This window comes from Rana temporaria, chromosome 4 (assembly GCF_905171775.1).
Source record: "Rana temporaria chromosome 4, aRanTem1.1, whole genome shotgun sequence".
In the NCBI taxonomy this organism is placed as follows: Eukaryota; Metazoa; Chordata; class Amphibia; order Anura; family Ranidae; genus Rana; species Rana temporaria.
The window spans coordinates 472,837,542-472,854,286 of NC_053492.1; the positions used below are offsets into that span (position 1 = coordinate 472,837,542).

General features: G+C 51.6%; 2 protein-coding genes across 2 annotated transcripts; both read left to right on the forward strand.

Moving 5' to 3' along the window:
- The first annotated feature begins 299 nt into the window (after nt 1-299).
- Nucleotides 300-3,507, forward strand: LOC120938098. The gene is made up of 2 exons (XM_040351808.1): nt 300-508; nt 2,094-3,507. Exon 2 carries the CDS (start codon nt 2,346-2,348, stop codon nt 3,495-3,497), a length of 1,152 nt encoding a protein of 383 aa, XP_040207742.1. The 5' UTR covers nt 300-508; nt 2,094-2,345; the 3' UTR covers nt 3,498-3,507.
- LOC120935794 lies at nt 3,498-5,110 on the forward strand (the record flags this gene model as incomplete). The annotated part of the gene is made up of 1 exon (XM_040347856.1): nt 3,498-5,110. A coding segment is annotated over one exon (1,590 nt), but the record flags the coding sequence as incomplete, so codon positions are not given.
- Between the last annotated feature and the right edge of the window lie 11,635 nt (nt 5,111-16,745).

Below are 16,745 nucleotides of genomic sequence, written 5' to 3' on the forward strand. Positions count from 1 at the left end.
TATATATATATATTTTTTTAGGGGTCCGGAGGTCCATAGGGCCCCAGATGGAAACCCCCCTTTTTTTATTTATTTTTTTATAAAAAAAAAATATATATTTTTTTTTAAGGGTCCGGGGGTCCCCAGGGGCTCGGATGACAACCCCCCTTTTTAAAAAAAAATAAATAAATATTTTTGCTATATATTTTTTTATTTATATACATCTATCTATCTATCTATCTATCTATCTATCTATATAATATTATTATTATGATTATTATTAAAGGGCCCTGGATGGCAACCCCCCTGTTTTTATATATTAGAAGGCCAAAATGGTGGCCTGAGTTTATGGGAGGAGCCCGGAGACTATTTAAACAGAGCACTCACCCACACTCACTGTCGGTTCCAGTGCACGATATCTACGTCACCAGGCCGACGATCCAGAGCACAGCATATTCCTGTCTTCCTTGTTCCTGAGTAGCACGTTGCTCGTCCGTGGCTTTCCTTGCTATTCCGCCCTCCGGCGCAGGTAGGAGCTATTACCTTCCATTGGTCATATTGTTACATCAGTATTGGCGTGTACTGTATACCCCATCCTGTGTTAATTTCCCGCCGCGGAACTTCGTGTTGCTTACCACATGTCGGAAGCCCCCTCCCCCCTGTCATTTACTTGTACACAGCCAGATGATCTCTTTGCTGAGTCTGTCACTTAGACGGAGCGGCGGCATGTTTCCCTGTGTTTCAGAATGCTCAGCACCCCTGGCTTCCCTCCAGACGTGCAGTGCTCCCTTCCGGCCACCGGGTGCTGCTTGCACATGCAGGTGGATCATAACGTGATGTTACAGCATCCCCAGTTTCCTCCACCCGAGGTTAACTCTTCACCTTCCCACTCCCCAAGACATGCCACCTTCTTAATGTATATTGCAATACAATGTTCAGAAGATTACGCCAAAGTCCTTATGAATATTGATGTAACAATTATGGCAGCCTTAGCAGATTCTCAGCAAAGTGCTGAATGCTTGGTATGTGACAGGAGACCCTGCCATGACAAAACATCAGTTTGTTGCAAGTTTTTTTTTTGTTTTTTTTTTTTTGTTTTTTTCCCTTCTCACAAGGAAACTTTTGTTCGCAAGTTTACCGGAATTTCCCGCCTTCCAGCCAACTCTCATTGCGTACACCCCCATTTTCAGACCCTCGCAAACGCAACGCCATCTCAACAGCCCCACACTCGCAGAGACCCCAGCAACCACGCTATCGTCTCACAACAACTTCACACCTGTACTTACCGAGACTCTTGCAATCGCGCAAATTTCGTCTCAGCAGCCAGACTCCCTCCGAGTCCCGGGCAATATCGCCTCAACAATCCAGACTGAGGCCCTTGCAACCAGGCTTTCCCTCTCAGCAGACCACATTGAAACCCTTGCTAAACCACGCAATATCGTCTCAGCAGTCCAGACTCTTGCCCTTGCGACCAGGCTTCTTATCTCAGCAAACCAGACCGAGACCCTTGCTAAACCACGCAATATCGTCTCGGCAGTCCACACTCTTGCCCTTGCGACCAGGCTTTTTATCTCCACAGATCGGACCGAGACCCTTGCTAGATCACGCAATATCGTCTCAGCAGTCCAGACTCTTGCCCTTGCGACCAGGCTTCTTATCTCAGCAAACCAGACCGAAGACCCTTGCTAAACCACGCAATATCGTCTTAGCAGTCCACACTCTTGCCCTTGCGACCAGGCTTCTTATCCCAGCAAACCAGACCGAGACCCTTGCTAAACCACGCAATATCGTCTTAGCAGTCCACACTCTTGCGACCAGGCTTCTTATCTCAGCAAACCAGACCGAGACCCTTGCTAAACCATGCAATATCGTCTTAGCAGTCCACACTCTTGCCCTTGCGACCAGGCTTCTTATCTCAGCAAACCAGACCGAGACCCTTGCTAAACCATGCAATGCTGCCTCAGCAGCCCAAACCACTCATAATGACCATCGCAGACTCCGTTTCACACCCTTTGGCATCAAACATCATGGCCCCCACAATCGCCTAGCGACACCCAGAACATACGTTATCTTCAGTACTGTACCAGCTACTCATCACCCTCTCTCTTCCTCAGATCAGTCCACTTCAGGTCTCGACCCCACCAGGTTGGTCGTTCACCCCTAAGAAACAAGTTCCCGGTCGACCCAGTCTCAGTCCGTGCCAGGACCTCCCTTCCAGGACTCCACTCAGGTGTGTAGCCAACGAATCTCCTTCTTAAACCAAGTCCCCGTTCCCCAATATTTTGCCTCCTCCTTTCGTTGCTGCAATCCAATACCACAGTTCTTTATGTATACTCGCACCCACTTATTCTTTTTCAGTCAGAGTCATGTCGCAGGCCGGCAGTATTGACCTCACACCCGCCCCTCTGTCACCCTCCACGGGCTCAGAGAGCGGCAGCCTGCAGACCTTCCGCACATGGACCATCCCCAGGATTATAGCACAGCTTAGACGCAAGGGCATCCCCTACCCCGCTACGGCCCGGAAGGCAGAGCTCTTCAGGCTACTTTTCCCGCCAACACCCAATACAGCACCCTCCAACCCACAGACATCCTTGCAGTCCATATCCGGGGCTATCTCCCAGCTGCACTCCATGGTCGCCACACTATCCGCAACAGTTTCCGACGTACAGACCAGAGTCGCAACCCTGGAGGCTCGCCCTCTCACACCCGTCCATGACACAGTCGTGGTTTCGGCGCTGGCATCCCCTCTTACAGGTACGCCAGAGTCCTCTTCTACCGTAATCCCCGCGCACCTTGTCTCCGCCAGCCTCAGGAAGGATATCTTGGAGGGAAAGGACGTAAATTTAGCGTCTCTGCTGGTTTCGGTGCACGACGTGGCCGACAACCGAGCATATGCCTGGGGGGACGTATCGGTAGTCGTCAAATCAAAAGACCCCAGACTCAGCCGTAAACTTACAGTCACTGAGTTCGTCCTGGCATTCGGAATGTTTAGGGACATCATCTGCTCAGCCGCCCCCAACAGGAGGGAAGAGCTGGACCTATATCTCCATTCAGTCACAGATTTAGGTTACAAGTACGGAGGGCACGCCTTCTATGACTACCACCGCTCGTTTTCGGCCAAGGCAGCTGCCAAGCTCAGCCAGTTTCAGGCCAAGACAGACTGGAGCATTTGTGACACAGAGCTTTTCTGCCGGCATTTTGCAGGCCTCCGCTCACCACTGTGCACCCTCTGCCAGTCCTCTACCCACACGGCAAATTGGTGCTCCGATAACTCCATTAAGCGCCCTGCCTACCCTCCCTCCTCCAGTACCAGTCAGAGCCTCCCAGGTCCCAGTCAGCAACGACAAGTGGATAGACTAGGACGGCCTATCTTTTTCCTAGGAGGCGCTCCCATCTGCAACAATTTTAATAACGCCGGTTGCTTTCACAGCCAGTGCAGGCTACTCCACGTTTGCACAGCATGCCACAAAGCTCACCCAAAGACCACCTGTCAACTCAAACAGGACTCAAAGGCCTGACTAAGCCGAATAGATGTTGGCTGGCTAGGCTTCTACCTCTCTACTCACCCCACTCCTTCACTGGCCATATTTCTGGTGCACGGCTTCACAGAAGGCTTCCACACTGGCCTCATTACCTTACCCCTCACCTCACACGAGTGCAAGAACCTCCAGTCAGCAGCCATCGACACGCAAGCAATCGACTCCTTACTACAGTCAGAAGTGGATAAAGGCTTTGTTATTGGCCCCTTCCCACAGTCTCCTTTCCCAGTCTGGAGAGTTAGCCCTATTGGGCTTGTCAAGGGCAAGTTCACTAATAAAGTCCGCTTGGTGTACGACTTGTCTGCGCCTCATTGCTCCCACATCCCCAGCCTGAACTCCCTAATCCCCTCTGCACAGTTTTCCCTCAAGTACGCCTCAGTGGACCTGGCCATCCAAACAATCATCTCAATAGGCCCCGGAGCCTGGCTATCCAAAGCGGATATATCTGACGCGTTCAAGCTCCTTCCCATTGAGCCGTCCCTCTGGCGCTGGCACGGCATCAAATGGAGAGAGGCCTACTACTTCGCCACCAAACTGACCTTTGGCTCAAAAAGTAGCCCATGGCTCTTTAATGTCTTTGCCCAGGCCCTCACATGGATACTGTCCCACCAGGCCCACTGTCACTCAGTCATCCACTACCTCGATGATTTCCTGCTCATTGAGCAACCAGGTACATCCCCCACTGATCTAGACAAATTAAGGGTGGTCTTCAACAACCTAAATGTGCCCCTAGCCGAGCACAAAGTAGAAGGACCAGCACATTCCATCACCTTCCTAGGTATCAACCTAGACACACAAGCCATGCAAGCGAGCCTGCCTCTTGACAAATTAACTCGCATCAGGGCTACTATCCACGACTTCACTCAGTCGCAAGGATGTACCAGGAGACAGTTACAGTCCTTACTAGGGATGATGAATTTTGCTATGAGGATTATCCCTCAAGGACGGTCCTTCATATCACGACTCTTAGTCTTTCTCACGCCAGCACAAGACCCAGACCGAATCCTCAAGCTAGATCAGGCAGCAGTATCAGACTTGGCCATGTGGGATGAATTCCTCACTAGCTGGAATGGCATCTCAATGTTCATCCCAGCTCTTTTAGACGAGTCTCCACAGGTGGTCACCGATGCCGCAGCCTCCACCGGCTTTGCGGCCATATTTGGCCGTCACTGGTTCGCCGAACCTTGGCCCCCAGAAATCCTCCTAATCCCAGGCTTCACCCAGTCGTCATCTCTCTTCGAGCTTTACCCGGTCGTTGCAGCTGCCCAGCTCTGGGGCCACACGTGGACAAATCAAACAGTGCTTTTTACCACGGACAACCAGGCCACAGCTGACATAATTAACAAGGGCAGATCCCGATCTCTCCATATTATGTCCTTCCTGCGTAGGCTCGTGCAGCTGTCTCTCTGCCACCACTTTAATTTTGTTTGTAGACATATTCCAGGCAAACTCAATACCGCTGCTGATGCACTGTCCCGTTTCAACCTCACCTTGTTTTTTCAGCAGGAGCCTGGAGCCGACCCAATGTCCACCCCTGTCCCACCCTGGTCGTTGCTAACGATGGATTAAAAACTCACCTCGCCAACGCAACTCTACTCATCAACCAGTCTTTGTCTCACAACACATTGAAATCCTATGTCATGGCTTGGAACACCTACTGCAAATTTCTGGCCTCTTGCCCAGGAGCAGCAACAGGCGATGTCCGACACATTCTAGCCTTCGTGTCATACTGCCATACCCAGCTAGCCCTCGCTCATAACACTATAAAACTGTACCTAGCCGGCGTCCAGCACTTCCTATCTTTAGAAGACCCCAGCAGACCGTCAGTGTTCACCGCCCATGCCGTTAAGTCACTCTTGCGAGGCATTCAGAAACTCAGACCAGTGACCAGTGGCAAACGCCTACCTATCACCAGTGCCATTTTCAGGGACATGTCCGAGATCCTCACCCGTTCCCCCTTCGGGGCACTGCCCAGCCTAGTCATCCAGGCGGCCATCTACTTGGCCTTTTATGGTTTCCTACGACCCGGCGAATTCACAGTCAGCGGCCCCAGCAGCCACACACTGCTCCGACGCCACCTGACTCGCTCTCAGAACCACTACACCCTTCGTCTCCTAGTCAGTAAGACGCAACAAACAGGCCCAGGGGTCGACATCTTGCTGTTTCAGACCAACAACGCCTGGTGCCCAGTAACAGTCCTTGATCGACTGCTATCTCAGCTTCCCGACCAATCTGAGAACAGCCCCTTACTACCCTTTCTAACTAGCCCCCTCAGCAGCAGCCAATTCATAAAACACATCAGGATCCTCCTAAGCAACCTAGGCTTCAACCCCAGTCACTTTTCTGGACACTCCTTCCGCATTGGAGCAGCCTCAGCCGCCTCCCAACACGGAGTACCAGAGCACGTGATCAAGAAGCTGGGCCGATGGAAGTCCGCTTGCTTTGCTACCTATATCCCGAACCCTCAGGAAGAAATGGCACAGGCCTTTTCCATACTGGCTCAATAACCCAACAATCAATAAAAGCTATTTCCCTATCTGAGTCTTTTGCCCCCTTTTTCTGGGCATTCCGACCAGACCATCAAGGCACACTCCAGGTCTATTTATGTTGTAAGTCTTGTCGCGTGTTTATGTGATTCACTTCCCTCTCAATCATAGGGCCACGACCATAAATTAGAAGGCCAAAATGGTGGCCTGAGTTTATGGGAGGAGCCCGGAGACTATTTAAACAGAGCACTCACCCACACTCACTGTCGGTTCCAGTGCACGATACCCTCCCACCCTTCCCTTTTCAAGGCAGTTCTCAAACACATCCTTCCACACAACTTCCCATTATCTATCTCCTGTATGCCCCCTTTTTCTGGGCATTCCGACCAGACCATCAAGGCACACTCCAGGTCTATTTATGTTGTAAGTCTTGTCGCGTGTTTATGTGATTCACTTCCCTCTCAATCATAGGGCCACGACCATAAATAAAAAATATATATATATATATATATATATATATATATATTAGTGCTGTCAAGCGATTAAAATTTCTAATCGCGATTAATCGCATTAATGTCATAGTTAACTCACGATTAATCGCGCGATTAAGGAGGTTCACCCTTTTTTTTTGTTTTCTTATTTATTTTATTTTTTTTTATAATATTAAATTGTGTTTTTTTTTTTTTACATTTTGATCACTTTTATTGCTGTCACAAGGAATGTAAACATCCCATGTGACAGTAATAGGTGGTGACAGGTACTCTTTATGGAGGGATCGGGGGTCTAAAAGACCTCCGAGCCCTCCTTTGCACTTCAAAGTATTCAGATCGCCGAAAACGGCGATTCTGAATACTGTGTACTTTTTTAAATCCGGCGCCATTGGCAGCCGAGAAACACGGAAGTGACGTCATGACGCCGCTTCCGTGGTTTCAATGCGGAGACTGAATCAAAGCCGTTTACGGCTTAGTGTCAGTCTCCGCCTGGACACAGAAGGCGCCGGATGGAGGATCGGGTCTCCCGGTGGGACGGGAGGCCCGGTCAGAGCGGCGAAAGGCGGCGGGAGGGGGGGGATGTCCCCTCCTGCTCCTCCGGCATAACAACCGAGCGGCTTTTAGCCGCATCGGTTGTTATGTTTGGATAGCCGATCGCCCGCTCTAAACAACGGTACCGGGATGATGCCTGCGGCTGCATATCATCCCGGTATAACCCCCGAACGCCGCCTCGTTAATCGCGCGATAAAAAAATTGACGGCGTTAAAATGGGTCTGCGTTAACGCCGTCAATAACGCGTCTAATTGACAGCACTAATATATATATATATATTATATACAGTATATATATATATATATTTTATTAAAGGGCTCAGAGTTCCCCAGGGCCCACATGTGGCAAACCCCCCCTTTATATATATATATATATATATATATATATATATACACATGTTTATTTTATTTTATTTTTATATATTTTTTTATTTATTTTTTATTAAAGGGCCCAGAGGTTTCTTTTGTTATTATTATTAAAGGGCCCAGAGGTCCCAGATGGCAACCCCCCTTTTTTTGTAATTTCTTTTATAAAAAGAAAAAAATAATAATTTGTGTATATATATATATATATATATATATATATATATATATATATATATATATATATATATATATATATATATATATATATTTTTTTTAATTAAAGGGCCCAGAGGTCCCCAGGGCCCCGGGTGGCTACCCCCCTTTTTTTATATATATTTTTCTTTATTTCTTCTTTTTTTTGTAAAGGCCCCCCACTTCTCAATTCGCGGCAGCCCCCCGCGGTTCTCTGCTCCAGGGGGCCAATGCCTGAAGCTGTGTAAGGGGCCCCATAATTCCTTGGGTGTAAGGGAAGCCCCTTTGTCCCTTCGGCCTCTAAACCGGTATCTGATAGCAGCCAACACATATAAGGACCGCTAAGCTGGTATATTTTACTTTTTAGTTATTGTGTTTCGATAATCTCTAATGTATAGTTTCCCCTCTTTACTTCTAGATGCAGAAAGTGTTCAAAACCAAAAGATAACTTTGAGGAATTGTCTAACAAGTGGCTGGCTGATGCCTAAGCGCTCTGTTGTATCGCCGCACGTAATTATAGTGCTGGGAAAAGAGCGCTAAGGCAGTGCTCCGCGTCTCGCTGTGCGGCTCTTGTCTCTGGGTAAAGCTCCGTCTAGATAACTGCTTAATCTGACAAGCTCCACTCTGCTTTCTTCTTCGGTTTAAAGGTGAAAAAGCTTTTCTGATTAATCTGCCCTCTGCCTGTGAATGTAAATATGTCTGCGCAGAATACAGATGGCCTGTGGAAGTCAATTAGTGGATTTAGGCCTCTCTGGAAGTAAATCCGATGTTTATTAGGCTTTCTTTTTAATAGCTCTCAAACAGAATAACCAGCTGTTTTCTTCTTTTTTTTTTTCTTCTTCTTTTTTTAAAATCATACATTTTTATGATTTTGACAAGGTTTTCCAAAGTCCTGCAGCTCTAATCTCACCATTGCGGCTTAGTTTGAGAGCCCAGATTTGATTGTTGAAGAACCATTTCTCCAGACGTACTTGACACGCGGCCAGGATATAGAAGACATTCCTCGTAGGAAATGATTGCCCCTGGAAATGTCCCTGGCTTCTACTGCAGCAAAAGGAGAATCATCAACTTAAAACTAATAATAGGCAGTGGCGTCACTAGGCGAAAGAGAGGTGACAACCGTGGGTAGCGGCACCACTAACACTGCACTCTGCCCTGATTAGCTGTGGGGGGTGTCTGTACTGATGGAGGGGTCTACACTGGGGGGGGGGTCTGCACTGAGGTGGGGGGTGTCTGTACTGTTAGTGGGGTCTGCATTGAGGTGGGGGTGTCTGTACTGATGGGGGGTCTGCAGGGTGGGGGGTCTGCACTGAGGACAGGGGGTGTGTGTACTGATGGAGGGGTCTGCACTGAGGTGGGGGGTGTCTTTACTGATGGGGTCTGCACTGGTAGGGGTGTCTGCACTGGGGGGTCTGCACTGAGACAGGGGTGTCTGTACTGCTGGGGGGCCTGCACTGAGGTAGAGGTCTCTGTACTGATGAGGGGTCTGCACTGGGGTAGGGGGTGTGTATACTGATGGAAGGGTTTTTCACTGAGGTGGGGGGTGTCTGTACTGGCTGAAGTGGTTAAGGATGCTGCAGCGAGGAGGCAGCAGGGGAGCAGCGAGGAGGCAGCAAGGGAGCAGTGAGGAGGGAGAAGCGAGGGAGCAGTGAGGAGGCAGCGAGGAGGGAGCAGCGAGGAGGCAGCGAGGGAGCAGCAGGGAGGCAGCGAGGGAGCAGTCAGGAGGGAGCAGCGAGGAGGCAGCAAGGGAGCAGTGAGGACGCAGCGAGGGAGCAGTGAGGAGGCAGCAAGGGAGCAGTGAGGATGCAACGAGGGAGCAGCGAGGAAGCAGCAAGGGAGCAGCGAGGAGGCAGCGAGGGAGGAGCGAGGAGGCAGCGAGGGAGCAGCGAGGGTGAATGGCTCAGATGGGTGATGATAGGTGATTTCAGACCCGGCCACTTTGTCACAATTAGGCAAAATAACAAAAAACTAAAAAAAAACACTTTCACTTACAATGCTCCACAAGGTATTCTTGTGTGAGAGTTTAATGGCACTTTAATGAATTCCTCCATGCCAGTTGGCTGGGAGAGCACCGGAGGAAATTTTATTAGCTGTTTTTTAGTAGATCCGAAGAGTGAAGGCACATCCAGCTTTATCTGCATTACGGATCGGCTCCCTTTCGCAGCTTCCCCTCTTTTTTCTGAAGGACATCAATCATCCGGGCGAACTCCCAGATGACATTGCGGCACAGCATAGAAACGCCTTCTCCCGCGGGAGTGAGTTCCCGGAAGCCGGATTGAAAATAGCAATAATAAGGTATGTACAGCCTAAAAAAAAGTGCATACTGCACATGTTAGAAGTATAAAGAAGTTGGTCTTATATAGATGTTATTTGGGTGAACCTCCGCTTTAATTCCTTTGTTGTTGAATGTGATTACCCCCCCATGAGGGAAGTCACCAAGCCGTGGGGCTGGATGGAACAACATCAATGGCCTCCTTCAGTCCGAATTGGATGTTCCGGTACCGTTTCCTAGGATGTGTATGTGGCCAGTCAGTGGCCTGCTTGTAGCATTTATGCCCAGCCCTTGCTGTCGGTGCTCCGCGTTGATTCGGGCACTCGCTTCGTTGCTCCGTTGCTCCTTCGCTCGGTTCGCCCATGCACCACACTTTAGATGTTGCTTGACAGGCGCAGGGTGATGACGTCAACACGTATTGCCGTGCTTAGTGGCGTAGCTTCGTCTCGGAGGAGGCAGCGAGGGAGCAGCGAGGAGGCAGTGAGGAGGCAGCGAGGAGACAGCGAGGAAGCAGCGAGGGAGCAGTGTGGAGGGAGCAGTGAGGAGGCAGTGAGGAGGAAGCGAGGGAGCAGCGAGGAGGAAGCGAGGGAGCAGCGAGGAGGCAACGAGGAAGCAGCGAGGAGGCATCGAGGGAGCAGCGAGGAGGGAGCAGTGAGGAGGCAGCAAGGAGGGAGCAGTGAGGAGGCATCGAGGGAGAAGCGAGGAGGGAGCAGTGAGGAGGCAGCAAGGAGGGAGCAGTGAGGAGGCAGCGAGGGAGCAGTGAGGAAGCAGCGAGGGAGCAGTGAGGAGGCAGCGAGGGAGCAGTGAAGAGGCAGCGAGGAGGGAGCAGTGAGGAGGCAGCGCGGTTCGCCCATGCACCACACTTTAGATGTTTCTTGACAGGCGCAGGGTGATGACGTCAACACGTATTGCCGTGCTTAGTGGCGTAGCTTCGTCTCGGAGGAGGCAGCGAGGAGGCAGCGAGGGAGCAGCGGGGAGGCAGCGAGGGAGCAGTGAGGAGGCAGCGAGGGAGCAGCAAGGAGGGAGCAGCGAGGAGGCAGCGAGGGAGCAGCGAGGAGGGAGCAGCGAAGGAGCAGCGAGGGAGCAGCGAGGAGGAAGCGAGGGAGCAGCGAGGAGGCAGCGAGGGAGCAGCGAGGAGGCAGCGAGGGAGCAGCGAGGAGGGAGCAGTGAGGAGGCAGCGAGGGAGCAGTGAGGAAGCAGCGAGGGAGCAGTGAGGAGGCAGCGAGGGAGCAGTGAGGAGGGAGCAGCGAGGAGGCAGCGAGGAGGCAGCGAGGGAGCAGCAAGGAGGGAGCAGTGAGGAGGCAGCGAGGGAGCAGTGAGGAGGCAGCGAGGGAGCAGTGAGGAGGGAGCAGCGAGGAGGCAGTGAGGAGGCAGCGAGGGAGCAGTGAGGAGGCAGCGAGGGAGCAGTGAGGAGGGGGCGAGGGAGCAGTGAGGAGGGAGCAGCGAGGAGGCAGTGAGGAGGCAGCGAGGGAGCAGTGAGGAGGCAGCGAGGGAGCAGCGAGGAGGGGGCGAGGGAGCAGCGAGGGTAAATGGCTCAGATGGGTGATGATAGGTGATTTCAGACCCGGACACTTAGTCACAATTAGACAAAATAACAAAAAACTAAATAAAAACACTTCCACTTGCAATGCTCCACAAGGTATTCTTGTGTGAGAGTTTAATGGCACTTTAATGAATTCCTCCATGCCAGTTGGCTGGGAGAGCACCGGAGGAAATTTTATTAGCTGGTTTTTAGTAGATCCGAAGAGCGAAGGCACATCCAGCTTTATCTGCATTACGGAGCGGCTCCCTTCACCCTTTTACTGTTCCCCGGGCTTATTAGGTTAATAGAACATCCAGACATCTAAAATGAGCAAAGCTGGATTTATGTTCCAAATTTATAAACGTCATAAATGGGAAGATTGCGTTCCGTGCTCCTCCGCCACCGCGGCCGACATCAGAAACTCAGCAGAAATTTCCTTGGAAATTATTATAGAAAGGGCGGGCCGGTAATCGTCACTCGCGGGGATAGAGACCGGTGTTAAGAACGACGCCGATTAAAAAAACACGTATGACACACGCATTACCAGATTCATGTTATGTGTAACCCCATCTAGAGACAATTATCAAAAGTATTGGGACGCCTGCCTTTACACGCACATGAACTGTAATGGCCTCCCAGTCTTAGTCTGTAGGGTTCAATGTTGAGTTGGCCCCGCCCTTTTCAGCTATAACAGCTTCACCTCTTCTGGGAAGGCCGTCCACAAGGTTTAGGAGGGTGTCTATGGGAATGTTTGGCCGTTCTTTCAAAAGCGCATTTGTGAGGTCAGGCACTGAAATTGGAGGAGAAGGCCTGGTTCGCAGTCTCCGCTCTAATTCATCCCAAAGGTGTTCTATCGGGTTGAGGTCAGGACTCTGTGCAGGCCAGTCAGGGTCCTCCACCCCAAACTCGCTCATCCATGTCTTTATGGACCTTGCTTTGTGCACTGGTGGGCAGTCATGTTGGAACAGGAAGGGGCCATCCCCAAACTCCTCCCACAAAGTTGGGAGAATGAAATTGTCCAAAATGTCTTGGTATGCTGACACTTTAAGATTTCTCTTCACTGGAACTAAGGGGCCAACCTATCAGTAATGCCTCATCAGTGCCCATCAGTGCAGCCTCGTCAGTTGCCCCTCATCAGTGCCCATCAGTGCCTTCTCATTAGAGCCTCATCAGTGCCATCTCACCAGTGCCCATCGGTGTAGCTTCATCAATGCCCATCAATGCAGCCTCACCAGTGCCATCTCATTAGAGCCTCATCAGTTCCGCCTCACCAGTGCAGCCTCATCAGTGCTGCTTAATCAGTTCACTTTAGTGCAGCTTCATTAGTGCAGCTTCATCAGTGCAGCCTCATCAGTGCAGCCTCATCAGTGCAGCTTCATCAGTGCCCATCAGTGCAGCATCATCAGTGCAGCCTCACCGTTGCCCATCAGCGCAGCTTCATCAGTACACACCAGTGCAGCCTCATCAGCGCACATTAGTGAAGAAGGAAAAATAACTTATTTGCAAAATTTCATAACAGAAACGAAGAAAAAAAAAATCCCATAATTTTTGTTTAGCAAAATATACAAATATAAAACCCAGTGGTGATTGAATACCACCAAAATAAATATGTATCTGTCTAAAAACAAAATGATAAAAATGTCATGTGGGTACAGGGTTGCATGACCGCGCAATTGTCTTTTAAATGTGTGACAGCGCTGAAAGCTGAAAATTGGCCTGGGCATAGGACGGGGGTAAAAGTGCCGGGTATTGAAGGGGTTAAAGAAAACCTTGTAGGCTTCCTGTTGCCCGGCGGTGTTGCTGGTGCACTGGCTGCTCCCTGGCCCAAAACAAGTCTAGAGGTCAGAAGTTATCTGAAAGTAGTGAAGCTTGGAGCATTACCATTACCCCCAGGAGGGGGAGGGGGCATCCTGAGCGATGATGTCACCAGACAGGAGGCGGGGAGCGATGTTGTCACCAGACAGGAGGCGGGGAGCGATGATGTCACCAGACAGGAGGCGGGGAGCGATGATGTCACCAGACAGGAGGTGGGGAGCGATGATGTCACCAGACAGGAGGCGGGGAGCGATGATGTCACCAGACAGGTGGTGGAGAGCGATGATGTCACCAGACAGGTGGTGGGGAGCGATGTTGTCACCAGACAGGAGGCGGGAAGAGATGATGTCACCAGACAGGAGGCGGGGAGCGATGATGTCACCAGACAGGAGGCGGGGAGCGATGATGTCACCAGACAGGAGGCAGGGAGCTATAATGTCACCAGACAGGAGGCGGGGAGCGATGATGTCACCAGACAGGTGGTGCGGGGAGCGATGATGTCACCAGACAGGTGGTGGGGAGCGATGATGTCACCAGACAGGAGGCGGGGAGCGATGATGTCACCAGACAGGAGGCGGGGAGCGATGTTGTCACCAGACAGGAGGCGGGGAGCGATGTTGTCACCAGACAGGAGGCGGGGAGCGATGATGTCACCAGACAGGAGGTGGGGAGCGATGATGTCACCAGACAGGAGGCGGGGAGCGATGATGTCACCAGACAGGTGGTGGAGAGCGATGATGTCACCAGACAGGTGGTGGGGAGCGATGTTGTCACCAGACAGGAGGCGGGAAGAGATGATGTCACCAGACAGGAGGCGGGGAGCGATGATGTCACCATCCAGGAGGCGGGGAGCGATGATGTCACCATCCAGGAGGCAGGGAGCTATAATGTCACCAGACAGGAGGCGGGGAGCGATGATGTCACCAGACAGGTGGTGCGGGGAGCGATGATGTCACCAGACAGGTGGTGGGGAGCGATGATGTCACCAGACAGGAGGCGGGGAGCGAACATGTCACCAGACAGGAGGCGGGGAGCGATGATGTCACCAGACAGGAGGCGGGGAGCGATGATGTCACCAGACAGGAGGCGGGGAGCGTACATGTCACCAGACAGGAGGCGGAGAGCGATGATGTCACCAGACAGGAGGCGGAGAGCGATGATGTCACCAGACAGGAGGCGGAGAGCGATGATGTCACCAGACAGGAGGCGGGGAGCGATGATGTCACCAGACAGGAGGCGGGGAGCGATGATGTCACCAGACAGGAGGCGGGGAGCAATGATGTCCCCAGACAGGAGGCGGGGAGCGATGATGTCCCCAGACAGGAGGCGGGGAGCGATAATGTCACCAGACAGGAGGCAGAGAGCGATGATGTCACCAGACAGGAGGCGGAGAGCGATGATGTCACCAGACAGGAGGCGGGGAGCGATCATGTCACCAGACAGGAGGCGGGGAGCGATGATGTCACCAGACAGGAGGTGGGGCAGTGACAACAAGTTTCTTGTATTGCAGGCTCTGAACTATGTTTTTTTCCCCCTTGCCCTGCAGTCATGCAGCTCACCCGGGTGGTGGTGGGCAGGGCCGCCATCAGGGGGGTACAGGCAGTACACCGGTAAGGGGCCCGGTGGTCCCTAGGGGCCTGGATGGCATCTCCTTTTTTATTTATTTTTTTCGTCAGCACCCAAAGCCCCCCCCGACCTCTAAGGGGCCCGGTGGTCCCCAGGGCCCCAGATGGCATCCCCCTTTTTTTTAAATATACATTTATTTTCGTCAGGACCCAAAGCCCCCCTGACCTCTAAGGTGGTCCCCAGGGCCCCCAAATGGCATCCTTCTTTTTTTCTTATTTTTTATTTTTTTCGTCAGCACCCAAAGCCCCCCCGGCCTTAATTTGCGGCGACAGTCCCCCCCCCCCCCCCCCCGCAACTTCTCAACTTGCGACCCTCCCCCCACTTCTCAATTTGCGGTGGCAGCGCCCCCCGGTTCTCCATGCCTGAAGCTGGGTAAGTGCCAAAGGGGCCCCAAAATTCCTGATGGCGGCCCTGGTGGTGGGATCCTCAGCATGTGAGCGTTCATTTACTAATCTCCCAGCAGAGATAAGAGTTCTCATTTCTGTGCTTTTTGCTGTTACAAGTTACAATTGCGCGGTGAACGCTCGGGCGCGCTCTGTCCTGCTCATGCGAGGAACTTCGGGGGCTCTCGGCTCCTGAGATCGGGTAATTGCATCAATTTGAGTGATGTCAGCCGGTGAGGCAAAGGTTAAACTGCTTCTAACATTCCCCTTATTAACACGCCAGCTCCGAGATTGCCGCACAAATTAAACGCATCACCACAAAACCCACCAATTAACGAGATGAAAGTTAATTAGCAAATCCTTTCACGTGCGCTAACAAGTGCACGGCGGCTGGCGGATTAAAAAGGCGTGATGTGATTTCAGGGGCTCTGGCCCGACTCCCAGGGAAAATGGAATTTCTTGAGTATTTTTTGTATAAAATAAGATGATTCTCCCGAAATAAAGGTCTTTTGGTACACGGATCTGCCATAACATTATGACCACCCATCTAATATTGAGCAGGCCCCCCTATTTCCACCGAAACAGCCCTGACCCATCCAGGCATGGACTCCACTAGACCTCAGAAGCAGTGGTGGCTGGTGCTCAAAATTTTTGGGGGCGAAAACAAACTGAAAAAAAAACCCATCAAGCGCAGCCACTGTGCCCTCAAATGCAGCCACTGTGCCCATCAATTGCCGTCACTGTGCCATCAAACGCAGCCACTGTATCTGTAAATTGCCGCCACTGTGCATCAAACGCAGCTACTGTACCCATCAATTGCTGCCAGTGTGCCCATCAATTGCTGCCAGTGTGCCCATCAATTGCTGCCAGTGTGCCCATCAATTGCCGCTACTGCACCCCATCAAATGCTGCCACTGTGCCCATCAATTGCCGCTACTGCGCCCATCAATTGCCGCCACTGTGCCCATCAATTGCCGCCACTGTGCCCATCAATTGCTGCCATTGAGCCCATCAATTGCCGCTACTGTACCCCATCAAATGCTGCCACTGCGCCCATCAATTGCCGCCACTGTGCCCATCAATTGCCGCCACTGTGCCCATCAATTGCCGCCACTGTGCCCATCAATTGCTGCCATTGTGCCCATCAATTGCCACTACTGTACCCCATCAAATGCTGCCACTGTGCCCATCAAACGCAGCTACTGTGCCCATCAATTGCCGCCACTGTTCCCAATAAACACAGCAATTGTGCCATAAAACGCCTCCACTGTGCCATCAAACACAGCCACTGTGCCCATCAAATGCAGCCACTGTGCCCATCAAACGCAGCCACTGTGTCCATCAAACGCAGCCACTGTGCCATCAAACGCAGCCACTGTGCCCATAAATTTCCACCACTGTGCCATCAAAAGCTACTGTACACAACAATTGCTGCCAGTGTGCCCATCAAATTCCGCTACTGTGCCCCATCAAATGCTGCCAGTGTACATCGCCCGGCACTCGCCCGTATGGATGCACCACCA

Excerpts from the sequence above, each read along its gene's own strand:
- LOC120938098 (XM_040351808.1), top strand. The coding sequence starts at position 2,346 with ATGTCGCAGGCCGGCAGTATTGACCTCACACCCGCCCCTCTGTCACCC.